Source organism: Haliotis rufescens, unplaced genomic scaffold, assembly GCF_023055435.1.
Source record: "Haliotis rufescens isolate VD_foot unplaced genomic scaffold, xgHalRufe1.0.p SCAF_32, whole genome shotgun sequence".
NCBI lineage: Eukaryota > Metazoa > Mollusca > Gastropoda > Lepetellida > Haliotidae > Haliotis > Haliotis rufescens.
In genome coordinates this window covers 2,151,087-2,177,563 of record NW_025964024.1, presented here as the reverse complement: position 1 = coordinate 2,177,563, position 26,477 = coordinate 2,151,087, and the positions used below count along the sequence as shown (strand labels likewise).

Below are 26,477 nucleotides of genomic sequence, written 5' to 3'. Positions count from 1 at the left end.
AGGGATCTGGGGGTCACTAGCAGGGATCTAGGGGTCGCTAGCAGGGATCTAGGGGTCGCTAGCAAGGTTCTAGGGCTCATTTGGAGGGATCTAGGGGTCGCTAGCAAGGTTCTAGGGCTCATTTGGAGGGATCTAGGGGTCACTAGCAGGGATCTAGGGACATTAGCAGGGATTTATCAAGACTTCTAAACTAAGTGCCCTAAGCTGGAACCTTGAGGAGAAATTGCTATTATTTTCTCAAATTCAGGGGTATTGTATTAAACATTGTATTCCATGCAATAATGTAAAACTAAGCGTGACTGCTTCTTCCTCTGTATTGGTTCTGTTATCAGTGAAAGAAAAGTCACCTCTACAGAGCCATAACATTGTTATAACAACACCATTTGGGCAAATTTTATTTCTAATTTAGGAGACAAATATCGGCCTCTGAGCAGGTCAACATAAATCACTACCATGAAAGTAGAAAGCTATAACAAAGATCTAAAGGGCAGACGGACCACCTTAATTTCTTCCACTGTAAGAATAGTTGGATATGCCATTATGCAAGGCGACAGGGATGATGTTGGGACATTCGGGGAGACCCCCAAGCCCCAGGTAATCTGACTGGGATGTTCAGGAGTTTAATTAATTTTCTCAACTTCTGTAGTGCAACCATCTTTGTACAACCTCCTTTTGTATATCCTTCTGTGGTGCAACGTACTTTTGTACATACTTCTGTGGTGCAACGTCCTCTTGTACATCCTTCTGTGATGCAACCTCATTTTGTACATCCTTCTGTGGTGCAACCTCCTTTTGTACATCTTTCTGTGGTGCAACGTCCTCTTGTACATCCTTCTGTGATACAACCTCCTTTTGCACATCCTTCTGTGGTGCAACCTCCTTTTGTACATCCTGTGGTGCAACCTCCTTTTGTACATCCTTCAGTGGGTCAACCTCCTTTTGTACATCCTTCTGTGGTGCAACCTCCTTTGTACATCCTTCTGTGATGCAACCTCATTTTGTACATCCTTCTGTGGTGCAACCTCCTTTTGTACATCCTGTGGTGCAACCTCCTTTTGTACATCCTTCAGTGGGTCAACCTCCTTTTGTACATCCTCCTGTGGGTCAACCTCCTTTTGTACATCCTTCTGTGGTGCAACCTCCTTTTGTACATCCTTCTATGATGCAACCTCCTTTTGTACATCCTTCTATGATGCAACCTCCTTGTGTACATCCCGTGGTGCAACCTCCTTTTGTACATCCTACTGTGGTGCAACCTCCTTTTGTACATCCTTCTATGATGCAACCTCCTTTTGTACATCCTTCTATGATGCAACCTCCTTGTGTACATCCCGTGGTGCAACGTCCTTTTGTTCATCCTACTGTGGTGCAACCTCCTTTTGTACATCCTTCTATGATGCAACCTCCTTTTGTACATCCTTCTATAATGCAACCTCCTTGTGTACATCCCGTGGTGCAACCTCCTTTTGTACATCCTGTGGGTCAACCTCCTTTTGTACATCCTTCTGTGGTGCAACCTCCTTTTGTACATCCTTCTGTGGTGCAACCTCCTTTTGTACATCCTTCTGTGGTGCAACCTCCTTTTGTACATCCTACTGTGGTGCAACCTCCTTTTGTACATCCTTCTGTGGTGCAACCTCCTTTTGTACATCCTTCTGTGGTGCAACCTCCTTTTGTACATCCCGTGGTGCAACCTCCTTTTGAACATCCTTCTGTGGTGCAACCTCCTTTTGTACATCCTTCTGTGGTGCAACCTCCTTGTGTACATCCCGTGGTGCAACCTCCTTTTGTACATCCTTCTGTGGTGCAACCTCCTTTTGTACATCCTTCTGTGGTGCAACCTCCTTTTGTACATCCTTCTATGATGCAACCTTCTTGTGTACATCCCGTGGTGCAACCTCCTTTTGTACATCCTACTGTGGTGAAATCTCCTTTTGTACATCCTTCTATGATGCAACCTTCTTGTGTACATCCCGTGGTGCAACCTCCTTTTGTACATCCTTCTGTGGTGCAACCTCCTTTTGTACATCCTTCTGTGGTGCAACCTCCTTTTGTACATCCTTCTGTGGTGCAACCTCCTTTTGTACATCCTTCTGTGGTGCAACCTCCTTTTGTACATCCTTCTGTGGTGCAACCTCCTTTTGTACATCCCGTGGTGCAACCTCCTTTTGTACATCCTTCTGTGGTGCAACCTCCTTTTGTACATCCTTCTGTGGTGCAACCTCCTTTTGTACATCCTTCTGTGGTGCAACCTCCTTTTGTACATCCTTCTGTGGTGCAACCTCCTTTTGTACATCCTTCTGGGGTGCAACGTCCTTTTGTACATCCTTCTGGTTTGAGGTCGGCATATTTTTGGGATGTTCAGGAGTTTAATTAATTTTCTCAACTTCTGTAGTGCAACCTTCTTTGTACAACCTCCTTTTGCATATCCTTCTGTGGTGCAACCTCCTTTTGTACATCCTTCTGTGGTGCAACCTCCTTTTGTACATCCTTCTGTGGTGCAACGTCCTATTGTATATCCTTCTGTGGTGCAACCTCCGTTGTACATCCTTCTATGATGCAGGCTGCATTGTTTGTTGAGACACAGTGGACGCTCATTGCATTGTGTTTGGACAGTGATCAGTTGTCAGGAAGTTATTCTATATGTAGCCTTTGTACAACCTTCTGTAGTGCAGCTTCCCTTGTACCATCATAGTACGACATACTGTGGCACCACCTCCTATCTACAACCTTCTTTCTACAGCCTAAGTATAACTTGCTGCAGTGATCTTTGAGGCAGCAACCATGTTCTGCACCATCACCCCTTTCCGCCACATCATCAGACAGTGTTGCAGTAAAACACATTTACAGCCATGTGTCTAGACAGTTGTTGGAGGGTGTTTCCTGCTAGACAATACACACAGTTGCAAATATTTCACCGAGGGATTTTTTCATACAAGCATGACAAGATTTCAGTCTGAATCAAAATGTTTTGATGTGTGGTCAAATAACCAAATACATCTTAATTTAGAACGGGTTGAGATGTATTACTTTGCTCTGTAGATCCTTAATTCCATCCTGCTTGGCGATCCTGTGTTGAGTCCCCAGCAACTTGTGCTGGTCATAAAAAGTGACTCAATAGATTGGGTGATGTTGCTGATAGGGTGTCCACATACTCCGACTGCGTGAATCATTGCTCATAATATCGCTCACTGAATTGTCTTGGCTAGATTCGATTATCAACAAACCACTGACAAATCTGGAATTTCGCTGAGCTCGTTGTTTAACAACAAACAAACAATTTAATTCTACAGGGTTGATGCAGGTTAAACAGGTGGCTGAAGCCTTTAACAATGGTTAGATACATAGCAGAAAATGTCCTTCTGACCAGTAAACATGGTGGACATAGCTCGTCATTGTCCTAAAGTTGAGATGACAGTGTGATGAAAACAAAACCTAAAGAGTCTAGTTATTAGCACCAATTTATGTGGTTTGTTAAACATCAGTTACATTGCACTGACTGTCAAATTGCAAGCTAATGACTTATTCTTTTCTTTGATTGACATGATCAACTAAAAGACAGCAAACCCATCATCTCAAATTTGAAAATGAAGTAATTAATTTATTGTATCCATATTGGTTTTACATAAGATTCTATAATAGATATGGTTAACTATATCTGTTGATATTACACGACTTTACCATTTCCTTAAGACCCGTGAAGATTCCGGGGTAGAATAGGTCGTCAGCAACCCATACTTGCCATAAAAGGTGACTATGCTTGTCGTAAAAGGCGACTAACTGGGTTCGGGTGGCCAGGCTCGCTGACTTAGTTGATACATGTCATCGATCCCAATTGCGTGGATCGATGCTCATGATGTCAATCACTGGATTGTCTGGTTCAGACTCGATTTTATTACAGACTGACGTCATATAGCTGGAATATTGCTAAGTGCAGCGTTAAACAACAAACAAACAAAACAAACAAAACCATTTCTTAAACATATATACTAAAACAACATGATTCATTAGAAAATGGATAAGAAACATCTCTTAAAAAAAAAACAGTTTATTCATGATAACCAACACCTTCCTAACGATCCTACGGACCACACTCCACCAGAATGTTGCCATCATTGTATGAAACATTGAACAAAAGACCTTTGTGTCTTTTGAAAAATGAATAATTCAGTTTGGTCTCCATACATCCTCTATATGTCCAGGGCTTTCATTTCAGCCAACCTGCACTTATCCCTGAATCTATCCCTATAGTTCTCGTGATCTTAAATTACCCACGCTTGATTTTCATTATCATCTTGCCAACCAATCAAATGTCGAGATAAAGACTAAAGGAAATGGACAAGGGAGGTCGACATGAAAATATACTTTCCATCAACAAGAATTTTGAGGGCTTTCATTTGTGTGTCAGTCAGCTTTTCCATGTTGAATTTCGCAAATTTGGCAAACTATTGTACTGGTAATCAACGGGTCTGGCCACCATGTTGTTGATGTGTTCAACCCAACATTGAGGCTGGTTTGTAACTCGCATTCTGATTGGTCTGTTAGCCTGAGTAGCGCAGCAAATCAAATTGGCTAATGAAATCTAATTTGCAAGAAACACGGGAATGGATCCATGGGTTAATGTAGGTTGACCGAAATGCGAACCCCGGAGGTGTTCAATAAAACTACGTACCGGTACTCTGGTGCACATAAATTTGTTTGTTTGTTTGTTTTATTACGCCACTCTCATTAATATTCCAGTGGTCTGTAAATAATTTAGTCTGAACCAAACAATCCAGTCACCGACATCATGAACGTCGATCCACACAATTGGAGCCATAGAGCCTGTCCACCTAAATTCATTTTGTTGCCTCTCACGACAAGCATAGGAAGCTGGGGACTGGAATTATAAACGAAGAGCCACAGGTCAGTGGACTTGAATAATTCTGGACCTTTTATCAACTTCTGGAACGTGAACCAGCTGCTGATGCTAAAGCTCAATGGACGTTTCACATCGGGGTGTCACGATAAATCGAAATATCGATATATTGCTATTGGTAAGCACTTAAAGTCAATAAATTGATTGTTAAATCAGTCTCCCATCAATAGTATCGATTTCAGTTAGGAATATTGATAGTTTCGATTGTATTTTTTACTATTTACCATAGTTTTACAGTGTCAATAAAATACATACAATACTGTTCAAAATTGTTTTTCTTTTGATCAGGAGCATGATGAGTGGTAGTCATTTACACATGGTAATGTAGAAGTTTCTTTTTCTTAAGTTATTAGGGTAAAAACAAATCAGTCATATCTCAAACTTAAATTTTTATTTGTTGTTATGGTTATCACATTCAAAGGAAATTTCAGTTCCAAGGTTTAATTCAACTCCAAAATGATACACTGAGAACTATCGACATTTATCGCAATAGTTGCTTGCAATATCAATAGTTATCGCAATAGTGATTTCCAGACCAATAGTCACCCCTAGTTTAAAATCCCATCAGGAGTTTTTAAGGTTCAGATGGCGGCTTACAAGAAGCTGAATCGGTTTATTGAGTGATAAGAATCAAAGACCTTCACTTGACTGCCCATGAGATCTGCACACTTCGGTTTCAACCCAAAAAATCTTTTTTTTAAAAATGGAAATTTCTGTGTGCATAGCATGTTCCGTGGCAGTTGTATCTTGGGATGTGAGGTTAGAGGTCATAGTATAGTGTTTATCTGGAGTTAACGGCTTGGTTCCGTTCCTTTGGTAGTGTCTGCCTACATAGTTTAAACAGGACTTTTAGCAGCTGACTCAGGGTCTTGAAATAACCAGTGTGCGTCTACCGCAGCCATTACTTGCTTTTAACAGCACTCGCTGCAACACAGAATCAATACATGTGAAAATACCATCACAGGCGATCGCGACGGGGTGGAACTTGTACTTGTGGATGACTTTAGGAGTCTGGGAGGGAACTGTTATGTTGCAATTAATTATCTTTTCTTTGGGATTTTGATCTTTCAGACCTTTGTTGTTTGCTTCTTTCTGTACAAGACAAAGGTCATGATGATTCACTGATGTTGGGGAAAGAAAGTCACTGTTTGTTCCATGAAACATTCAGTGTTTGTACATGAAGCATTCAGTGTTTGTACATGAAACATTCAGTGTTTGTACCATGAAACATTCTGTTTGTATCTTGAAACATTCAATGTACATGAAACATTCACTGTACATGAAACATTAAGTGTTTGTACCGGGAAACATTCAGCATTTGTAGCATGAAACATTCAGTGTTTGTACCAGGAAACATTCACTGTAAATGAATCATTCAGTGTTTATACCATGAAGCATTCACTGTACATGAAACATTCAGTGTTTGTACCAGGAAATATTCACTGTACATGAAACATTTAGTGTTTGTACCATGAAACATTCAATGTACATGAAACATTCAGTGTTTGTACCAGGAAACATTCCCTGTATATGAAACATTCAGTGTTTGTACCATGAAACATTCAATGTACATGAAACATTCAGTGTTTGTACCATGAAACATTCACTGTACATGAAACATTCAGTGTTTATACCATGAAGCATTCACTGTACATGAAACATTCAGTGTTTGTACCAGGAAACATTCACTGTACATGACAAATTCAGTGTTTGCACCAGGAAACATTCACTGTACATGCAACATTCAGTGTTTGTACCATAAAACATTCAATGTACATGAAACATTCAGTGTTTGTACCAGGAAACATTCAGTGTTTGTACCATGAAACATTCACTGTACATGAAACATTCAGTGTTTGTACCATGAAACATTCAGTGTTTGTATCATGAAACATTCAGTGTTTGTATCATGAAACATTCAGTGTCTGTACCATGAAGCATTCACTGTACATGAAACATTCAGTGTTTGTACCATGAAACATTCAGTGTTTGTTCCAGGAAACATTCAGTGTTTGTACCAGGAAACATTCAGTGTTTGTAACAGGAAACATTCACTGTACATGGAACATTCACTGATTGTACCATGAAACATTCAGTGTTTGTATCATGAAACATTCAGTGTTTGTACCATGAAGCATTCACTGTACATGAAACATTCAGTGTTTGCAGCATGAAACATTCAGTGTTTGTTCCAGGGAACATTCAGTGTTTGTACCAGGAAACATTCAGTGTTTGTACCAGGAAACATTCACTGTACATGGAACATTCACTGATTGTACCATGAAGCATTCAGTGTTTGTATCATGAAACATTCAGTGTTTGTACCAGGAAACATTCACTTACATGAAACATTCAGTGTTTGTACCAGGAAACATTCAGTGTTTGTACCAGGAAACATTCACTGTACAGGAAACATTCAGTGTTTGTATCATGAAACATTCAGTGTTTGTACCCTGAAACATTCTATTTGTACCATGAAACATTCAGTGTTTGTACCATGAAACATTCAGTGTTTGTACATGAAACATTCAATGTTTGTATCACGAAACATACAGTGTTTGTACCAATAAACATTCAGTGTTTGTACCATGAAACATTCAGTGTTTGTTCCATAAAACATTCAGCATTTGTACATGAAACATTCACCATGTTCACCATTTGTACCATGAAACATTAAGTGTTTGTACATGAACATGATGAAACATTCAGTGTTTGTACCATGAAACATTCAGTGTTTGTACTTGAAACATTCATTGTTTGTACCAGGAAACATTCACTGCTTGTACCATGAAATGTTGTGTTTGTACCATGAAACATTCAGTGTTTGTACATAAAACATTCACTGTTTGTACCATGAAACATTCAGTGGAATAACACTGTCTTGTAATGTACAGAAGCCAAGTTATTCTAAGGGTTGTATGCTTTGTCTAGTCTTGTGACCCTGACCGTGTAAACATATTTCTGACATTTCTCATGTTAAGAGCATTTTCAATGGGAAATGCGAGGTGAAATGTGCTTAAACATAACACTCAAGATAACTGTGCTTATGTAGCTATGTGTGTGTGTGTGTGTGTGTGTGTCTGTGTGTGTGTCTGTCTGTCTGTCTGTCTGTCTGCTTGTAGTTGTACAAGTCCAGACTAATGCCGATTTATAGTGCTAGCCCGCTCAAATACCATGCCGCAGCTTAACATGGACACCCTACTCAGACACAGTATACTGACTCCGAGCCAACCAGTCCTTGTTGTAGCCCCTTAATACCAAGCGCCAGGCTGGGTAACAACAAGTACCATCTTTTAATGTCTTTTGGTATGACCCGGCACGCTCTTGAGGCAAATGCTCTATCCACTAGACCAGGGAGGCTGTCTGAAAGGGACGAAGAATGTGATACCATTGAAAATGTCATCAAGCTACTTTGGCTGCCTCGACAATTGGTTTGCTGTGCATACAGTTAGATGAAGTCTATATCATCATAGTTATTCTCAATTGTCAGATTGGTATCAACAATATTAATTGAAAGCTGACATATTTTCTTAGGTTTGCAATTGTAGTGCTCACGGAAGACAAAATATTGAAAGATAAGAAACTTTACTCTATATAATCTACCATAAGGCTGATATTGCTTTTACCTACCCAGACTTAAATACATGTGTCTTCGTTTGACAGATTTATTTTAAATACATCTGGAGGTATCATAATTTCTTTGTTGGTTAATCTAGCTAATAAAGCTCTCAAATTTGCTAACTGAGACAATCTGCATGAGTGAGTTTTCTTCCATGTGAGAACACGGCAACATCAAATCCAGCAATTAGGCTGTGAACAATGTTAAATGGAGCTGTTAAGTCACAAATGGGCATCTTCCCAAGGCAAAAGAGTCAACTGACTTTAAAAGTCCAGTTTCCACCCTTGCCGAACTAGGCTGGAATTCCTGGGCTCGATCGTAGCGCCACCAGTAAATATTACGAGTTACGTCCCTTCTATGCCTCTCCTATGGACCAATCGGATTCCACCTCTCTTATCACTTCCGTTTGCTTAACACAAAATGGTGGCGCCCAGTCAGGACGATCTGATCGATAATCAAGATCTATATTGTGATAAAACGGGTCTTAAATCGCGAAATGCATCAAATCACATGAGCACCTTGATGAAAAACATGAAAAGATTTGGAAAATATCTGCTGACAACGAGTTGGCGGTGCACATACTTTGCAAATCCTGCAATCGACCAAAATCTGCATGACAGCTTAACCAGATTTTGATTTCGTTGCACGGTTTTGATTGGACTATGCACAGACTCGTTAGTCCAGCCAAAATGTAACTCCATAATACCAGCCTAGTTTGGCAAGGGTGGAAACTGGACTTTTATAGTCAGTTAATTCCCTTACATTGGGAAGATGCAAATGGGATGAAACCATTAAGACAATGTTCAAAAATAGAACAAATAGCAACATACATTTTTATTGTTGGTGTAATGATGATGATGATGATGATGAATCACAGGCCTCCTACAAAATATCAAATGGTTGTGCCCTGTGTCAATTTAATGTAGAAATAATAAAACTGATCCGAGTGGTGCGGTTAATGCATCATAAGATTGCGGTTGGGCAATTACGCTTGAGTGATCTCATTTACTGGTATTTCAGATGCATTAAGGGGCGGTAGGGGTACCCTAGTGGTTATATATTGCATTCGCTCATCATGCTGAAAGGCCCCAATTCGATTCCCGAATTGGGCATAATGTACCTGCCTTGATATTAGGGCTGGGACGGGTAACTCGGATCCTCAGGGAGGGGGGGTTCTAAGTAGGACTCGGGTACCCACATGACTACCCGGACCCATGGTTAGTCACGTGATATATTGTTTAATGACGAAAAATATCTAAAGCTCTATTGTTACACTACAAGTCACAAATGTTCCTATTTCTTTCTGACTATGCACCCATTCCTTTCATATGTTCGAATAAAGATAAAATTCCATGCAGTAAACGTCAGTGTATGCATGACCGGATTGTTTTACACATGTATCTAAATACATTTTGTCAGGGCTACGGTCACACTTTTCCAAATCGGACAGTTTGTACCTATCTCTAAATATCTACGGGTACCCAGGTAGGGCTGGGTAATAGGGTGGAGGGTACCCGGGTAGTAAATTTGGACTCGTTCCAGATTGATATTGCTAAAACCAGCAAAACAATACTCATTTACTCACTCACACAAAGGCATTAAGCACTGAACAGGTGGAAAATTGTGCTGACACACCTGAAGCTATTATTCATTCTCATGTAACTGTTTTTCACATCTCCATCTGTTGCCGAGAGATCCCTCCATCACATGAAAATATATGCAAATGATGTAAGAATGCATCAATATGAAGTGAGACACGTTTGTTATTTTTCTTTTAGGGGTTCTTGATCAATTTATCATTGGCATGTTAATACTCCTAAAAAAAACAAAAAGATGTACAAAATAAACTATTTTCAGTCACACACAGTATTTTATAGCCATGCTCTATTGAACCATGTATTATGGTATGTACTTATGTTTAAATTGGTTGGACCCGTGTCAATCACTGGATTGTGTGGTCCAGACTTGATTATTTACAGAACGCAGTCATATAGCCGGAATATTGATGAGTGTGGCGTTAAACAAACAAACAAACAAACAGACAAACATCAAACTAGTTGAAGTTATGTACATGATGAGCGACGGTCGAGTTTCACCAAGGAAGGGGAATAACTCTGTTCATACTTCATGTGCCTTGGGCATTACACATTGAACGAAGCACGAGTAAAATCACCAGTATAAACCCAATGTCAGATGTTGCCATTCCATGTTAGCTGAAGGAGATTGATGCGCTTGTCCTGGATCATACATTCAATCGATACTGTGATCTTGCTCAAGAAATTTAGGTCTCATAAAAAGATAAGACATGAAAGATAGAAAAACAAAACGGACAACTTTCATGGCATTTATTACGTATTATTTTGCTATTCCTTAGTGTTTATTTAGAGGTTCAATTGAAACTGAAATTAGATGAATAATATTTTTACTTTTGTGAAATTGGGAAAAGATGACTTAATTTGAATGATATTTGTCTTCCGTACGAATAGTGTTTTTTTTGTGGTGACGTGACTTAAAACATAAATAGTGCTGATCACGTGCATGCTAGAATATGAAGTACGTCGTGTCGTTATTGTTCGCTCAAATTTATGTCCATACAAACACATTTTGAAAGTATTATAATGTAGGTATATACCAAGATGCCTATTTAAGCTTGCTTTATTTAGTCTGAAAACAATCTGGTTGATCCGCACATTGTAATTTGTAAGCGCGATTTACCTGTCCGTATTTCCAATAATCAAGAAGTGTTGTCGGCAAGCTAGGATGCTAAAAATAGAACTTACGCATGACGGCTTGCGAAAAGTCTATGCAAGAGTTTGCTCCCCTTAGGCCACTTCCACGATGACAGTGCTTTCTGCGTCAAAAGATCCACTTCCACAAACCAATCTTAGCGCTAAGGTGATCGTAACTCCCATACTTTAAAGTAGGCCACGGACGTACATATATATATACGTCTTTGAGTAGGCTTACGATTGTTATAGTGCTAAGATCGCTTACTTTGTAATTAATAATTTAAATATACGGTTAATTAACGTAAGGTGTTTAATTGATAAACGATTTAATACTTTACATCAATTAGGGACCCGGTGCTAAAAGTGGTCCTCGTCAACCTATGCTTGTAAGAGTCGACTAGAAGTGGATCAGGGAGTCAGGTTTGATCTGTGCTCATGCTGTCAGCCACAGGTTTTCCTGGTTCTAATTCGATTATTTATAGCCCGTGACTGTGACGTTGAACAACATTCACTTCACGCACTTTATGACATTAAGAATTAATTCAGTATATCTAAGCGACAGCACGTGCATGTGTCGAGTTTACAAGGTGGCATGATTTTCATTCGTTTCTACGAAACCCGATTATACTTGTCCATACAAATAAGCACACATGAAAACGGTACTTTGACATGCGTTACATCATGGTTATTTTTAACCACACGTGTCGAGATCGCGAGATTTACAGCACTGGAGGCACGCCCGAGACAGAGACAAGGCGTTGTTGCATGACAGTTGGACGGCTCAATATGGATGAGACAGGTTTGGTAAGGTCCTAAAAAATCGAGTTTTCACAAGTTTGCTTTGCGTATTTAATTTGATTAAACGCTCAAATAGAATTATGTGGAGCTTAATAATGTACCATTATTTGTATTATTTATTCGATTAAAATATACCACACCATTATAACACATTACAGACCTTTGAGTTAGGATATGATGCTACTGCTGAGAGGTGTATTAAGGTGCTTGTCTTTATCACGACTTCGTGTGCCCTGCGTCACATGTACCATAGGCGGATCCTGAATAGAGTGGGTTGGTGGGTGGACGGATCCTGGAGAGGGTGGGTGCCCCCCCCCCCCCCCCCCCCCCCCCCCCCCGAAAATCAAATTGAAAAATGCTGGATCCGGCCTTGTGTACTTTAGCAGTTTAATATAATATAATGTTTTCATTAAGGTATCTGTTTTAATAAGGGGCTGTTTCATAATTGAGTCGACGTTTATTTGTGCCGAACACTGTGGCTATATAATCACGTACACCCTGCAGAAGTTCACCGTCGCACGGATCGCCGTGTGAAAAGCTTTGGTGCAAAAAACAAACGCGGAAAAGAGCTTTTACTTCCGAGACCGATATCATTGTTATGGTCGCGTTTCAACATAGGTAATGAACAATTAAACATTTGATCACTCTCAGTGCACTGACTGACGGTGATTTGTTGTGACGTGTGTCCTGGTTAAATGCAAACGGAAGAGGAACAGTATATATATACGAGCTGTTCCGCGTATTGTCGGTTAGTTTCACAAACATCATTGCGTATTTCATAGATGAGGTAGGCATATAAATAAGGACAAATATTATGGAATCTTTAAATATGTCAGTACATACAAAAACATACTTTCGCAATTGTTTTTATGTATTATCATTAACGCTATTTTGAAAAAACAAATAATATGATATCTGTCCACCGTACTAAAACCAACAAACGCCTTAGCTTCACCAGGATATCATTGAACGAATATCAACAAAACTGTGAATGGACATGTTTTACAACCGTTTTCATCAGCGAAATCTTCAATATATTTTACCAGACGTATGCGTTCATAATGCTTTTGATAAACTGCAAACGCCACACATGCTGACGATGACAGTGTTCTACGGACATTAGCTATAGATCGAGTTTATATAACGGCGCATTATTTGCCTAGTCCTCACTGAGCATGAATGGATCGTTCTGGAAAGCTGAACGCGGTCACACTGACACGAAGCCAGTTCTGAATACGTTTGTTCAGTGCTCGTCGGCAGAGATGAAACCACACTTGTGATCTTCAGATACCAAGGTCACTGATGACACACCTCCACATTTGAACCAATCAGCAACGTACGAACTAACATACCCACTTTCTGACCAATGACAATGCTCGTATACACGACCTTCACACTGAGGCTGTTCGCAAAACAACTGCTGACACTTCGTTGCATATATACGGACACAATATTATATATTTAACTGAGTACTACCAAACTGACGTTACTGTTTGAAATTCGGTCAAAGTTGTGGAATTCATGTTGGTGTTGACAATACATTGGCCGTGTTTCCTCCTGCTTAGGTTCTTGTTTATCGGTGATCACATAGATATGTCAATAACGCTTCTCGGCGTATTTGGGTACAGGTGCAATATGTTCGCTGAGATCTGTGACTAGGCAGTTTTCGTTGTTTACTCCAGTCCAAACTATGACTGGAGAGAGAGAGAGAGAGAGAGAGAGAGAGAGAGAGAGAGAGAGAGACTCCAGGAATTACATACGCGGGGCTCCCTTATTTATACTCGAAGATTCCTTGATGGAACATTGTTTATTAACCATACACATAACTTTATTCTGGGGACGTGATGCTTGTCTTGTCTAGCTATACGGTTGTCTGATGTCAATGTAAAGAAACGTATAAAAGACTATATAATTCATGGATGGATCCACACTCCGTCACAATTGATCAATTTCATTCATATAGTTACATTTACGAAACAGTTATTCGCTTGACAAAGCGGAGCTGATGATGCAGCTGTACATATATATACAGAGTGAGATCGTTTAGGAACCATATAAATAGTCAAGTTTGGATGTATAATTAATTTGAATTTTGTGTTCAGATACATGATGGTTAATGGTATAAATCATTGATAAAGTCTGTTAAATAGGGGCGGTCGGGTAGCCTTGTGGTTAAAGCCGTCGATCGTCGATTCGATTCCCGACATGGGTACAGTGTGTGAAGCCCATTACTGGTGTTCCCCGCCGGGATATTGCTGGAATATTGCTAAAGCGGCGTAAAACCAAACTCACTTACTCACTCACTTAGTGAAAATAGGGGGACGGGTGATACAGTTGTCTTGGTGGCACAGGTGGCCCAGTCGTCTAAGGCGCCGCGATTCGCTGTGCGGAAGTTGCGTCCCTTAGGCACGCCAGAAACCTATGATTGTGGGTTCGAATCCCGGTTCGCCCCGATTATGTTTCTAGGTTTGGCAGCACCATACCCGTGCTCGTGGGTTTCGGCGAAGTGGTAAACGTCTGAGACCTGCATCACTTCGGGCCTTCCTCCCACATTAAGCTGACACGCCGTGATATGACTGGAATACTGTTAAAAGCGGCGTTAAACCCAACTCACTCACTCACTACAGTTGTCTTAGGCGCCGCAATTAGCTGTCCAGAGTTGCGTCCCCTGAGCATGCCAGAAACCTGTGCGAATCCCGGTTCGCCCCAAACGTCTCAGACCTGCATCTCTTCGGGCTTTCCTCCCACTCTAAGCTGCCCCACCGTGATATAAACTGGATTAATGTTCAAAGCGGCGTTAAGCCCCACTCACTCACCAAGTGCGAATGGTATGTGTTCCTATAATCAATCAACCGACAAGTGTGAATGTGGGACGACGATGTGACGCGTCATGGTGGATTATTTGTATTTTCTTACTTTGCAATATGTTAAACGCATGCGCATGCAACCATTTCCTTTGTATGTTGACAATAAATGACGGCCTCTAGCAAATAAATCCGTACAACCTCAACGTGTAATGGTTATGCTTCATTTTAAGTTGAAGTCGGATGATACGTAGTTTTATGTTTTCATTTCATTATAAAAGTCAATAAAATAAGGGGCGGTGGGATAGCCTAGTGGTTAAAGCATTCGCTCGTCACGCCGAAGACCCGGGTTCGATTCCCAACATGGGTACAATGTGTGAAGCCCCTTTCTGGTGTCCCCAGGCGTGATATTGCTGGAATATTCCTAAAAGCGACGTAAAACCATATTCACTCACTCTAATTACATATATGTACTTTATAAGATCTGTCATTTCTGGAATACTGCTAAAAGCGGCGTAAAACTATATTTGCATGCACGTCGCTATATAAGTGCAATAATCTTGGACGCGACGTTAAACCCCATTTCACCTCACCTCGCGCACAGGGTTGATGTGTGAATAGCACACACTAATCTCATTTGCATCTTACGTCGCTCCAATTCATTTTATTTCCGATCTGTTTCCGACATGTTGGTACATGCATGCTCGAAGGCCGTGTCACACGCGCAAGCCAAGGCCTTGCGTTCGCCGCTCCACTAACACGAGAAGCTTTTGTCTGGAAGCTGTTACCTGTTGCCGTTTTAGATTTACAAAATAATGAATATTTCATGCATTGCTAATTAAAACATACCACTGTCAGATAAATGTGTTTGCTGTGCATCGTATGGATGCGGATGAGGGGGGCACGTTATACACGGAATTACACCTCGCTGCAGCGGCTTACATTGTGTCATAAATAAGTAACTACAAGGAATCGCAGCTGCTGGGTATGGAATAAAAGCCTATCCCTATCTGTGGATATTCATTTAGGATGTAAGTGAACCAGTTGTTTGAATTTCATTAAGAATTAATTATCTGTTGACACTGTTTCAACAATATACTGGCAGGCAACGCTTCTTTGAGCTTCTGAAGACCTTTCAAATGTTTTGATGAAAACATAAGTTATACAAATGGGCTAACTATTCAAGTCATAATACATATCCTGAATACATGGCTCGGGGTTCTATCGTTGCAATATAGAAATAGATTTATCAATTTTGTATTTTTATGTAGATCAAATAGGATACGTCAAGAAAGAAAGTGCAGGTGCGATTTAAAAAAAATTGTGCTTCATTATCTTTCGTATTGACGGAAAGTTATCACTTTTGATTCCCGGCTTGGAAATTTCCTAAGCTGTTTAGCTTGTGTATTGACGTTTTAACTGCTTTGTGCCGACTCGGCTCGGCATAAACGAACGAACGATTTGATTGGTTCAGGTTAATGTATTCATGGCGATGAGGTCGGCAGTGGGTCATATCGCCGCAATCAGCTGTTCTATTCAGTCTATCGTCTGCCGTCAGTTGGGCAGGTTAGGAAGTTCTAACAAGGATTTACTGTGATATTATGAGTATATGAATCAAACGAACGGTTTACACATTACAATATGATTCCTATGGAGACTTACGAACCACTTGAGGGTGACATTCAAGTAAGTTGGCTTTGTGTTTTCTTGATTTTTCTTGTGCGGTAGAGGCCTGGCTATCCATTTCTCAGCTCAGCTGGCGAGCCGGCCTGGCCGGTAGTTTTCCACTCGGAAGCCGTCAGTGCGGTGTTTAGAAATTAATGACACTTGGTTATTTAGATGCGTTTTGATCTGCTGTTTATGTAGGTTTCCACTGATGATATTATCTTTTTGAATAATGTTATAGATATATTGCTAAAACTTTTTTTCTGCGGATAGCCGGTGCGAGCTTTGTTCGGCAGTCATGGCTCTTTCTGGGTCAGCTGTCAAACCGCTGCAGCTAGCGGAATGTAACAAAGGGTTTGGATCGAACTGCACCTTTCGCTTTCAACATGAACCACTACCGTTAATGCTTAATTCATTCATTACATTTAAGAAATATTTGACGGTATTTGGGCTGAATGAATATCAAAATAGAAGATGACATCACTGTTATGCTACTTATGCTAGATTATTCTAATGTGGACAAGAATAAATTTTCAAAACCCCGCTCTCTCGCTATTTTGCTTCTGGTACTTTTTTCTAACACTTCACCTATGTTTGTGTAGGACTTACTATGTATGTTTTACATTTAACCAACGAAAAGATTGAGAATTGTACTTTGCAAATAAACCGCTGTTTTTGCACGCTCTTTCAATGGGTCCTAACGCATTCACGATTTGAACTCGAACCTTTGACAAAGATCATAGGATGTATTTGCTGTGCACTGAATATATGCATCTACGACCACCTGATGACGTTTTGTTATTTTTTTGTTTTATAAAACAACCGCGTTAAATATAATAGGTCGACCACAAGGAATATGTGGGTTCCAAACATCCTTTCAACCAGAAGTTTCCATTCATAGTCTTGTAAAGAAATGTACAATGAAACCAAGTATTTTTCTACCCCGTTTTAACTAAAATAATTTTTTTGCAGATCGTGCCTGTCGACACACCCGATGACAAGGTAATTATCGACCTTTTTGTTTAATTATATGAGCAGGTGAAGAATTAGGCCCTATTCAAGCGATCCTATCATTGTTTGATGACACTCCTTTGGTCAGTGACGTACGGTGTTCATTGTCCGGCGCAATTCAAGCGTTACACTTGACAATAGAACATCCATCAAAGGAAGGATATGTTATGCTTGCTGATGCAATGTTGGACACCTACAAACTTGTTTGTTTCCTTTCTGGCTATATGCTGATGCAACCCACCCTATCACAAACAGGGAGCATGATCTGCGAATGGACAGCTTGAACGAAACGGATATTAATGTGGCTGATGCAACTATTGGAAATGGGAACTTGTGAATTGTAGCCTATGCTTGATATTGTCGTTTCTTATATTAGAAACCCATCCAGTACCACCTGTTGTTAAATAAAACATGAAGTTGGTTTCATTGTATACGCATATCCGATAACAATGACGGTCATATCAAACATGACGAAATCTTCAACGGCTCCTATGATCGTTCACAATCGTTCTATTATGACCGGTTATTTATTAAACTACCAAAGGGCTTGTCAAACTGCTTTCGCTCCCTTGAAACGGTGATTTGCCTGAAATACCCCGCTTCCGTTTGGGCTGAAAAACAAGGGGCCTCAGTCAGCAATTTCAGTTTAAACAGGCAAACAAAATGACAGCTGAGCGAAATGACCCTGCTCATGGAAACCACTGTTGTCGGATCTATTTATAGACGCTTCCTGATTGGCTTGGCAACTCATGCCACTGGTGTCTATAAATAACCTGGTGGATTCCCTATCTTTCCCCGGGGCCAGATGATGGCTGTCGGTGATAGCTTTCGATTGTGTATTTGGCCTCATTTTCTGAGCTGGGCAGCCGTGTGATACCTGCCGAATACTTGCCTGGACTGAGTCAGCTACTGTTAGATATAGATCCCATGTTATGATGTTATCCCATTATGCAAGCTCTCATTTGACATTGGGATAAAATTGTCACAGAAATATATATCATAAATCAAAACTTGACATGTATGTATATTATCAAAATGAGCTGAGCAATTAACTGCAGTGCAGGTTATTTCATTACAGTAATTTGGTGAAGACAAACGACATCAGGACATATTTGAACATTTTCATAATTTATGAATATTTTAATTACACTTTCGTCTACATGTACTGATTTTGAGGTTATAATATGTTAGTGTCCCAGAATGCAGACCAGTCTGAAACCAGTACAAGCAGGTTTGTCAGGACAGGAAGTGTAGTTATATATTTCCGATTTTGTTTCAGACGAGAACACTGTTTGTTGATGCATTCCTCCAGAACAATCGCCTCGAGCACATCACCCAGCTGATGGGCTATCATCCCGACTACCTGGAATGTTTTCTCCGCACACAGCATTACCTGCTGAAGGAAGATGGGCCCCTTCCTTTTGAATACAGACATTATATAGCAATCATGGTTAGTAGCTGTCTTGCTTATTGTGCATAGTCTTAGCAATGTTGTGTTACAGGCAAGAAACTATGTGTTTTGAATTTCAAAATATTTGATAAGTATATTATCTTTGTATGGGCTTTTTGAAAATTTATACAAGTTAATCAGCACAAGGATACGATAGGAATGAAACCATTTCTTTTTTTATGTCATGCTGGAAACTTCTAGAACGTCGGGGGTCCTAATCATAACCCTAATGTTAACAGTTGGAGATTTAAGGGTTCCTAGATTCAAATAATACAGGAGCAAAAATCAATGACCCCTCTTCGGTTTGAACAATTTTCACATGTTACTAAGTATGTTAACTATTGTTGTCTGATCACATGGCAGTCTGTAAAATTGCCTCTAGTCCGAAGCTCGAGTCTAGTAAAATTCTGTTTGGTCTAGTCAGCTCAGCTTATAAGGGTCCATATTTTAACACTAAAATCTGAAAATGATGCCCGGACTAAGAATATTTAGTGAATGATGTGTGGTATTTATTGTACAGGCGGCTGGAAGGCATCAATGCTCGTACCTGATCAAACTTCAATCCCATGAGTTCCTGCTACAAGGAGGAGACCCTGACTGGCTCAAGGGCCTTGAGAGGATACCTCGCAAGCTCAAAGATCTCAACGAAATTAATAAGATACTAGCTCACAGGCCATGGCTGATTACCAAAGATCACATTGAGGTCAGTTTACTGATATGTTCACCATTTAAAAAATAGGGTTGACCTTGAACCTAATCTGTGTACCAGTTTTCGACCTGAGAACATCTGAGGTAGAATGGGTCTTCAGCAACCCATGCTTGTCATAAAATACGACTATTCTTGTCTTAAAGAGGCGACTAACAGGATCAGGTGGTCAGGCTCGCTGACTTGATTGATGCATGTCATCTGTCCGAATTGCATGGATCGATGCTTATGATGTCAATCACTAGATTTTCTGGTTCAGACTCGATTATTTACAGCTGGAATATTGATGAGTGCAGTGTTAAACAACAAAAAACAAACCAGTTTTCCAAGGTGGACATGCTTCAGTTTTGATGCCTGTTTTCAGAAACTGACCCGTGGAAAGGACAGCTGGTCAGTTAGTGAGGTCGTACATGCACTGGTAATCATGGCACAGTTTCATGCACTGTCAAGCTTCGTCTTTGGTTGTGGGATTAACCAGGAAGTGGATCAAGATGGAGGATACACATTCAGACCCCCATCTGTCAGTGATGCTAGCGAGGTGGACTACTCCAGTGACGGCTCGTCAAGTGGTGAAAATGTAAGTGACACATCCTTAACTTTGTTTACGTTCTGATGACACATCTATAGGTCATCCTTGTGGGGTTTTTGGGTTAGAATTGATCCCGAGCATGCTAACTGATTGGGTGATCTGGCTCAGTGGCTTGGTTGATTGCTTGTCATTGCACCCCCATAGAATGTTGTTATAATATCAATCACTGGATTGTCTCATCCAGATTTGACTATTTATAGGCTGCCATCATGTGGCTGGAATATTGCTGACTTGCGGGATTGAGCACAAACAAACAAACAAACAAACAAACAGACAATGATATGTCAGTACTCCCATTACCAAATAGACTGATAGCACCCTGTTGGTGTCCAGTGTTATTGAACACTATCATGTTGAGTTGAAGGTGACAATTCATGTGTTTCTTTCAGTGTTCTGAGTTTGAGGGCGGTGGTTTGTCGGTGCTGATGGAGAAGATGCGAGCACTGACAGAGGCGAGAGAGGAGGAGATGACGCAAGACGAACTATTGAAACGTTTCCAACATGTCGAGTCTCAGAATGCATTGAGTGAGTATTGACTGACTCTACAGACACCTGATATTGGGAATAAAATATGGGTTGAGATTTTGAGTTCTCTAAATTTTAGATGCCAATTCATAGCTGTAATGTTGCTGAAGGCAACATTAACCAACAAACAAACAGATTCTAATTAATTATACTTTCCATTAAATTTTGGAGTAACAGCTTTTGAAGAATAAAAATTATTCACGGATTTATCTAACTCTGCTCAGAGGCCGATTGTCAGACCCAAGCCTGCAGCAAATCACACTAAAACTTCCTAATTTGAATTTTAAAAATTCTGATTTCTCAGAATCCATGATAATAGGAACATGAAAAAAAAGCAGTGTCATGATTTTGCCAGCCCATGGCACTTTGTTGGGAATCCTACACAAATGGGTGATGTATAGTTCTGAAACACTTTGAATTGTTTGTCTAATATTTATTCCTTTTTCACTCATATTTGTGTTGTATCTTTCAGTCACAACAAACGCACAGCCACCTTCCCCGAAGTCTGACATCCTGTGCTATGTTGATGATACAACGTTCCAGTATGAGGACTTCGCTAAGAGGGGCTCAGCATCCGAGATTCCAACGTTTCGAGCTCAGGACTATTCCTGGGAAGATCAAGGCTTCTCATTGGCCAACCGGTTATACACCGATGTGGGCAACCTCCTTGATGAGAAGTTCAATGTGGCATACAATCTCACATACTACACGTGAGTAATGTTATTCTACTCATTCAGTTGTAAATAATAGAGTTTATAATTCAGCAACAATATTTAAATTTGTTGATGTCAGAAATTCCAGGAAATAAGCTAACAAGGGCTCCCCTTCTCAGGGATTTAAGTAGACCTGCTCAGATATTTGATATTTTGGGAATGTGGACGTTTGAGTTGTATGTTTAGGTTATTTTTATTTGCTTTGGGGGTCGATGCTTAGAAAGTAATACATTTTTACAACTCGTGTATTTATAATTCTGTTTTGTAACAGAATGGGTGACAACACATCGGTAGACACCACGGCATTCCGGCGGACAATCTGGAACTACATCCACTGCATGTACGGCATCCGTCATGACGACTACAACTACGGGGAAGTGAACCAGTTGTTGGAGAGAAACCTGAAGGCCTATATTAAAACAGTTACATGCTACCCAGAACGACTCAAGAAGAAGGACTATGATGGCGTGATGAGAGAGTTCAAACATTCAGAAAAGGTGAGATATTTAAATTAGTCCGATGTTGAGGGACCATCACTTGTACACCTACTGTTGATCTCTGGTATCGTGTAAACAATCAATTAATAATTATTATTGATAATGCCATTTTTTCACTTTTCTCTGCATTTAAAAATAACATCAACGAAATATGAATGTATCAAAATGAGCGATTTCTCCTCTCCAGTAGAATACTTTTTTTCTATGCTTTGTTATTAAGGTTATAAATACATATAATATACGGTTATATGGTTATTACGAACTCAAAGGAACCACAAATTGTAGTTTGTAATAACTGTAGTTCGTTATAAGCATCTGTACAGCATATATACAGCAGTGGCCGGGACTAAAAAATATGTTTGTGATATCAGTCAGTTCGTTATAAGTGTGTTCGTTATAAACCTAGTTTTCTGTACTTATAACATTTTTCATTTCTTTCAGGTGCATGTTAATCTGATGTTGTTTGAGGCCAGGTTGCAGGCGGAATTGTTGTACAGTCTTCGTGCAGTGATGCGTCACATGACGTGACACCGTGGATACCAATGTTGCAGGATGCAAGTGTTGTGATAGCCAAGCTGGGTGATGTGAACTTGGCGAAAAAAACGGTGGTTCATTAATGGCCATAGGTGCTGTCTGCCTCCTTGCCGCCCACGCCTGTTGGCCTACCTGTGGACCCTACTGTGGGATTCACCTGGCTAGAGCGAGCAGCCTTGTGAAGGAAGGCCTGCCCTGGCTATCTGTGATATTTTTTACTGTAGTATGTATATCTGAGTATGTGCTGCCATGATGAACCTGCATTTCAGGAGGTCCGTGTGGAGCCGAGTGAACTGGTGAGCGAGTTGGTGAGTGAGTTGGTGAGTGAGCGAGTATGGGTCAGTGGGTGACTGAATGCTTGCCCCCAGAGCGGGGATCTCCACACGTTATTTTATACCTGTCACCTTCTCCATTCCGTGGTCAAGGTCGATCTTGTCTTTCATGGAGTGGTGCTCCTAGACTGTTGTATGTGACACTATGTACTTCCGACTCATGAGTGACACTTGTGACGAACATGTTTGCAAATCCAAAGATCTGCAGCAGCTCAGTTGCAGACATGCACGTGAGTGCATGCACATGCATTCCGACTGCTGCCACAGTGACTGTGCATACTATATTCTAATGTTGGCATTATTGGGTTCTAGTCAGTGAGACTACTACGAAACTGGGTTCCTATTATTACTTCACCTTCATCGGCATACACAGCCTGTAGAGGTCAGTGTCATTCATGGCGCAAAATAATAAAGCCAAACCAATTTATTTAAATATTGTGCAGGTAAACTTAAAAAATTTTACAATATGCTCTTTGATCAAAATTGAATTAAATCTTTTCAAGAGTTTTTTTAAAAATCATCCCTGACCAGGTTTTTAGTTTATTTTTTACTGCTGTCTAATGACATCAAGTCATCTGTAAAACGTTATATTGAATTGGTTTTACAAAATTACAACACTTAGGATCACAGAATTTACAGATGTTTTGGACAGACTTATAACAAAGAGAAAATTTACTTTAATGCCTTTCAGAAATGAATTCATTTCAATCAGATATGATTGCAATGTTTGTAGAATCTGATTCATAGTAAGGGCTGTTCATCGTCCTGTTGCCCATGAGGTTTCCATGGTTACTTTGGAGGGGGCTTTGACCAACACAGACTGTGTGTGAGGTGGTTGTATTAGGGGTAGTGTTTCATTTAGATACGTAGATTTGCATCCTTTTTCTACACCAATACATGTACAAATTTCTGATTTGTGAACTGATCTTATGTGACTTTACTAGCATGGATGGAATGTAACCCGTAAGGTTTCTTGCCCAGAAATCATCCTGAAAAACAAAGGATACCTTTAACATAAACTCTGGTAACCATGGTTACAGGACAAAGGTTGATTCTATCCATCTAGGACTCTTTTCATCAACTGCTGCACCAACAGTTAACACCACTGATGTTATTAGTCTAGATAGTTCCACACTGCCATCAAGTTCAAAATCACTGGAAATTTTTATTCCTGCTGATAATGGTTGTTCCAAGATTCCTCAAAATGGTTTCAATGATGAACACTGATTTCTCAGTTCAAGTACAAACATATTCCCTATCTCCAAACCTTTAGATTCTTTATTCGATTTCTAAACAAATCATCACTAACTCCAACTTGTTTGATACACTTGACATGTTTTTCCAATGCATTTGCATATTATCCCAGTGATTTTGACAATTATGGTAATCATGTGTTATTTAATGGCATTCTTTACGGTAATATCAACACAGTTTTATTACAATGCCTGTTCTTACTTCCACGGTGATGTGAAGACTTGTATGCTGATAACTCAAATGTACAAGAATGTGAATTGTCTATAGTATTGTGAGGGCAGAGAACTATTTTTTGAACTCTCTATAAACTGTTACTATGAAAATGTTAAAACATCTACAAGTTGTACAGATTGTTAAACTTGATTACATGTATGTTTGATTTGATGTACCTGGATCTACCAGTCTGTTCCATAGTCATGTCATGGATGCAATATACCATTTGCCTGTAACTTGTGTTAGGATGCAAGGTACACTATTGTATCATGATACATATGATACAAACACCACTTTGCAAGGGTTCTATCCATGTGCCATGCACCTTATCACAAAGCAGATTCCTGGTTCATTTACATGCAGAAGTTACTTTGTTTTTATTTTATTTTAATTTAATTTCCAATTGGTTTTTGGCAGGTGAATTCTATGTGACACAAACCCTCTATTACTAATCTGCTCTCCAAGTAACCCTCACTAATACAACAAATGTAATCTGCCCGTTGTAATCAGATGCTTGTTGATAGTCACCGTTTTATTTTGTGTCCATATGGGCATGTTACTCACATTGCAATCATTCCATGTGTGTAGACATGTTGATGTTGGTCTCGTGCCACTGATCAGTAGAGTCAACAACAACAACAACAACAACCACCACCATGCCCCTCCAGGCTTCATCACGAGATGATGAATTCAAATAGTTCCCACCATGTTTTTTTTGCCATCGAACATTAGCAAGCTACACTGAGATTACTTCTCTATCATTAGTGCTATAGCCATGTCATTTAAGCATGCAAAGTACCCTACAATCCATCTGACAACGAGATTAACCATTCCTACGTTACTGTTGTAATATATTGGAGGTATTCATTGTCAGAATAGGTCAGGTTTTCTATTGGTGCAATTATTATGGTATGTTTGTTCAATATTTATCTGCTTGATACCGTTTCCTGATTGGTCAAGACAATCAAGGGTTGATGAGGAAATCTGATCAGGAAACAGTAGCAAGGCTTGACTTTGTGTGCTGAGACCAACCACTGTGCATAGTTATCTCATCTGTAAGATGTTTGGGAGGGTTCCGTAGTTAGGTGGTGCCACAAGACTTGAAAATATCTGGTAGGGTTTCAGTTTCGCGTACCAGATGCCCAGTTCAAGGTGGTCATTCCCCAGAAATGGTTATCTCAGCATCCTCAGTGTTAATGTCATAGATTATTTTTGAAGTAGAACAATATCAAACTTTGTGATATAAAAAGGATTAGACCGCATTAGTTATTTATTTGAAAATGCAAACAATACTAGAGTGAAGTCCTGTAGATTCAATAGTCCTGTACTAGGTTGGATCCATTGTTACTAGTGTGATGGCTTACATCTATAAGGATGAGATACCCAGAGATGTCGGTCTCACGAAGCTGTGGTGTGAGTGCACCAGGATTCAATCAAGGTCTGATAACCATGTGAAACCTGAATCTCTCAATGAACCTCCTGTAGTGTTGAAACAAGATGTCCATTATACACAGGTTGCTGGTTTCAAGAGGTTGTGAGCTGTGTAAATGAACAGGACTCCTGGTTGGCCAGGGCCATTCACGAATCAGTCTTGGCCCGACAACTGTTGCACCGCCTATTCTTTAGCAGAAACGTGTGAGAGAATTGGAGTTTCGGTCACCATGGCGCTAACATCACTTTGTGGAATTGCCCTAGACCTTGGATAGGTGATTTGAGTACTCTTTCCCACTGACTTTGACTTTATTTATTACTGGGTTGTTTACTGACATACAGTATTATGTAACACGTGTTCGTACTACTCGTTAGTACAAGCTAAGGCGTACTCTGTACAGGCATTGTTTTTAGCCCTTTCCTACGTTGTGATAACATGTTGCTTCAAAATAAACATCAATCAAATCAAGACAAATCTTTGTTTTTTTATTCGTATACATAAGTTACCAGTATGACTGTTGGTTCAATTCATTGAAAGGTTTGTTTGTTTGTTGTTTAATAGCACACTCAGGAATATTCCAGCTATATGACAGTGGTCTGTAAATAATTGAGTCTGGACAAGACAAATCAGTGACTGACGTCATGAACATTGATCGACTCAATTGGAATATGATGACATGCATCAACAA

The 26,477-nt window shown here is 40.0% G+C and overlaps 2 protein-coding genes across 3 annotated transcripts in view; one reads left to right on the top strand and one right to left on the bottom strand.

Moving 5' to 3' along the window:
* The window catches only part of LOC124152075 (sestrin-1-like), a 51,086-nt gene extending 24,829 nt beyond the window's left edge, over positions 1-26,257 (top strand). Inside the window, exons 1-9 of one of the 2 annotated variants that reach the window (XM_046524821.2) lie at positions 16,391-16,554; positions 17,506-17,535; positions 18,824-18,994; positions 19,515-19,697; positions 20,065-20,277; positions 20,679-20,814; positions 21,287-21,524; positions 21,799-22,024; positions 22,466-26,257. In XM_046524821.2, the coding sequence (XP_046380777.1) occupies positions 16,510-16,554; positions 17,506-17,535; positions 18,824-18,994; positions 19,515-19,697; positions 20,065-20,277; positions 20,679-20,814; positions 21,287-21,524; positions 21,799-22,024; positions 22,466-22,552 (1,329 nt within the window). In that variant the 5' untranslated portion in view covers positions 16,391-16,509 and the 3' untranslated portion in view covers positions 22,553-26,257. Of the gene's footprint in view, positions 1-16,390; positions 16,555-17,505; positions 17,536-18,823; positions 18,995-19,514; positions 19,698-20,064; positions 20,278-20,678; positions 20,815-21,286; positions 21,525-21,798; positions 22,025-22,465 lie in introns of those variants that run through there. The other variant, XM_046524820.2, reaches the window with a different exon arrangement.
* On the bottom strand, positions 1,031-3,243 carry LOC125371952 (F-box/LRR-repeat protein 17-like). The gene has a single exon (XM_048380657.1). The coding sequence runs from the start codon at positions 2,346-2,348 to the stop codon at positions 1,947-1,949; it is 402 nt and encodes a 133-aa protein (XP_048236614.1). The 5' UTR covers positions 2,349-3,243; the 3' UTR covers positions 1,031-1,946.
* Positions 26,258-26,477: the final 220 nt, after the last annotated feature.

Bases quoted from the DNA above. Each gene is read 5' to 3' on its own strand.
- LOC125371952 (XM_048380657.1), bottom strand. From the start codon at position 2,348: ATGCCGACCTCAAACCAGAAGGATGTACAAAAGGACGTTGCACCCCAG.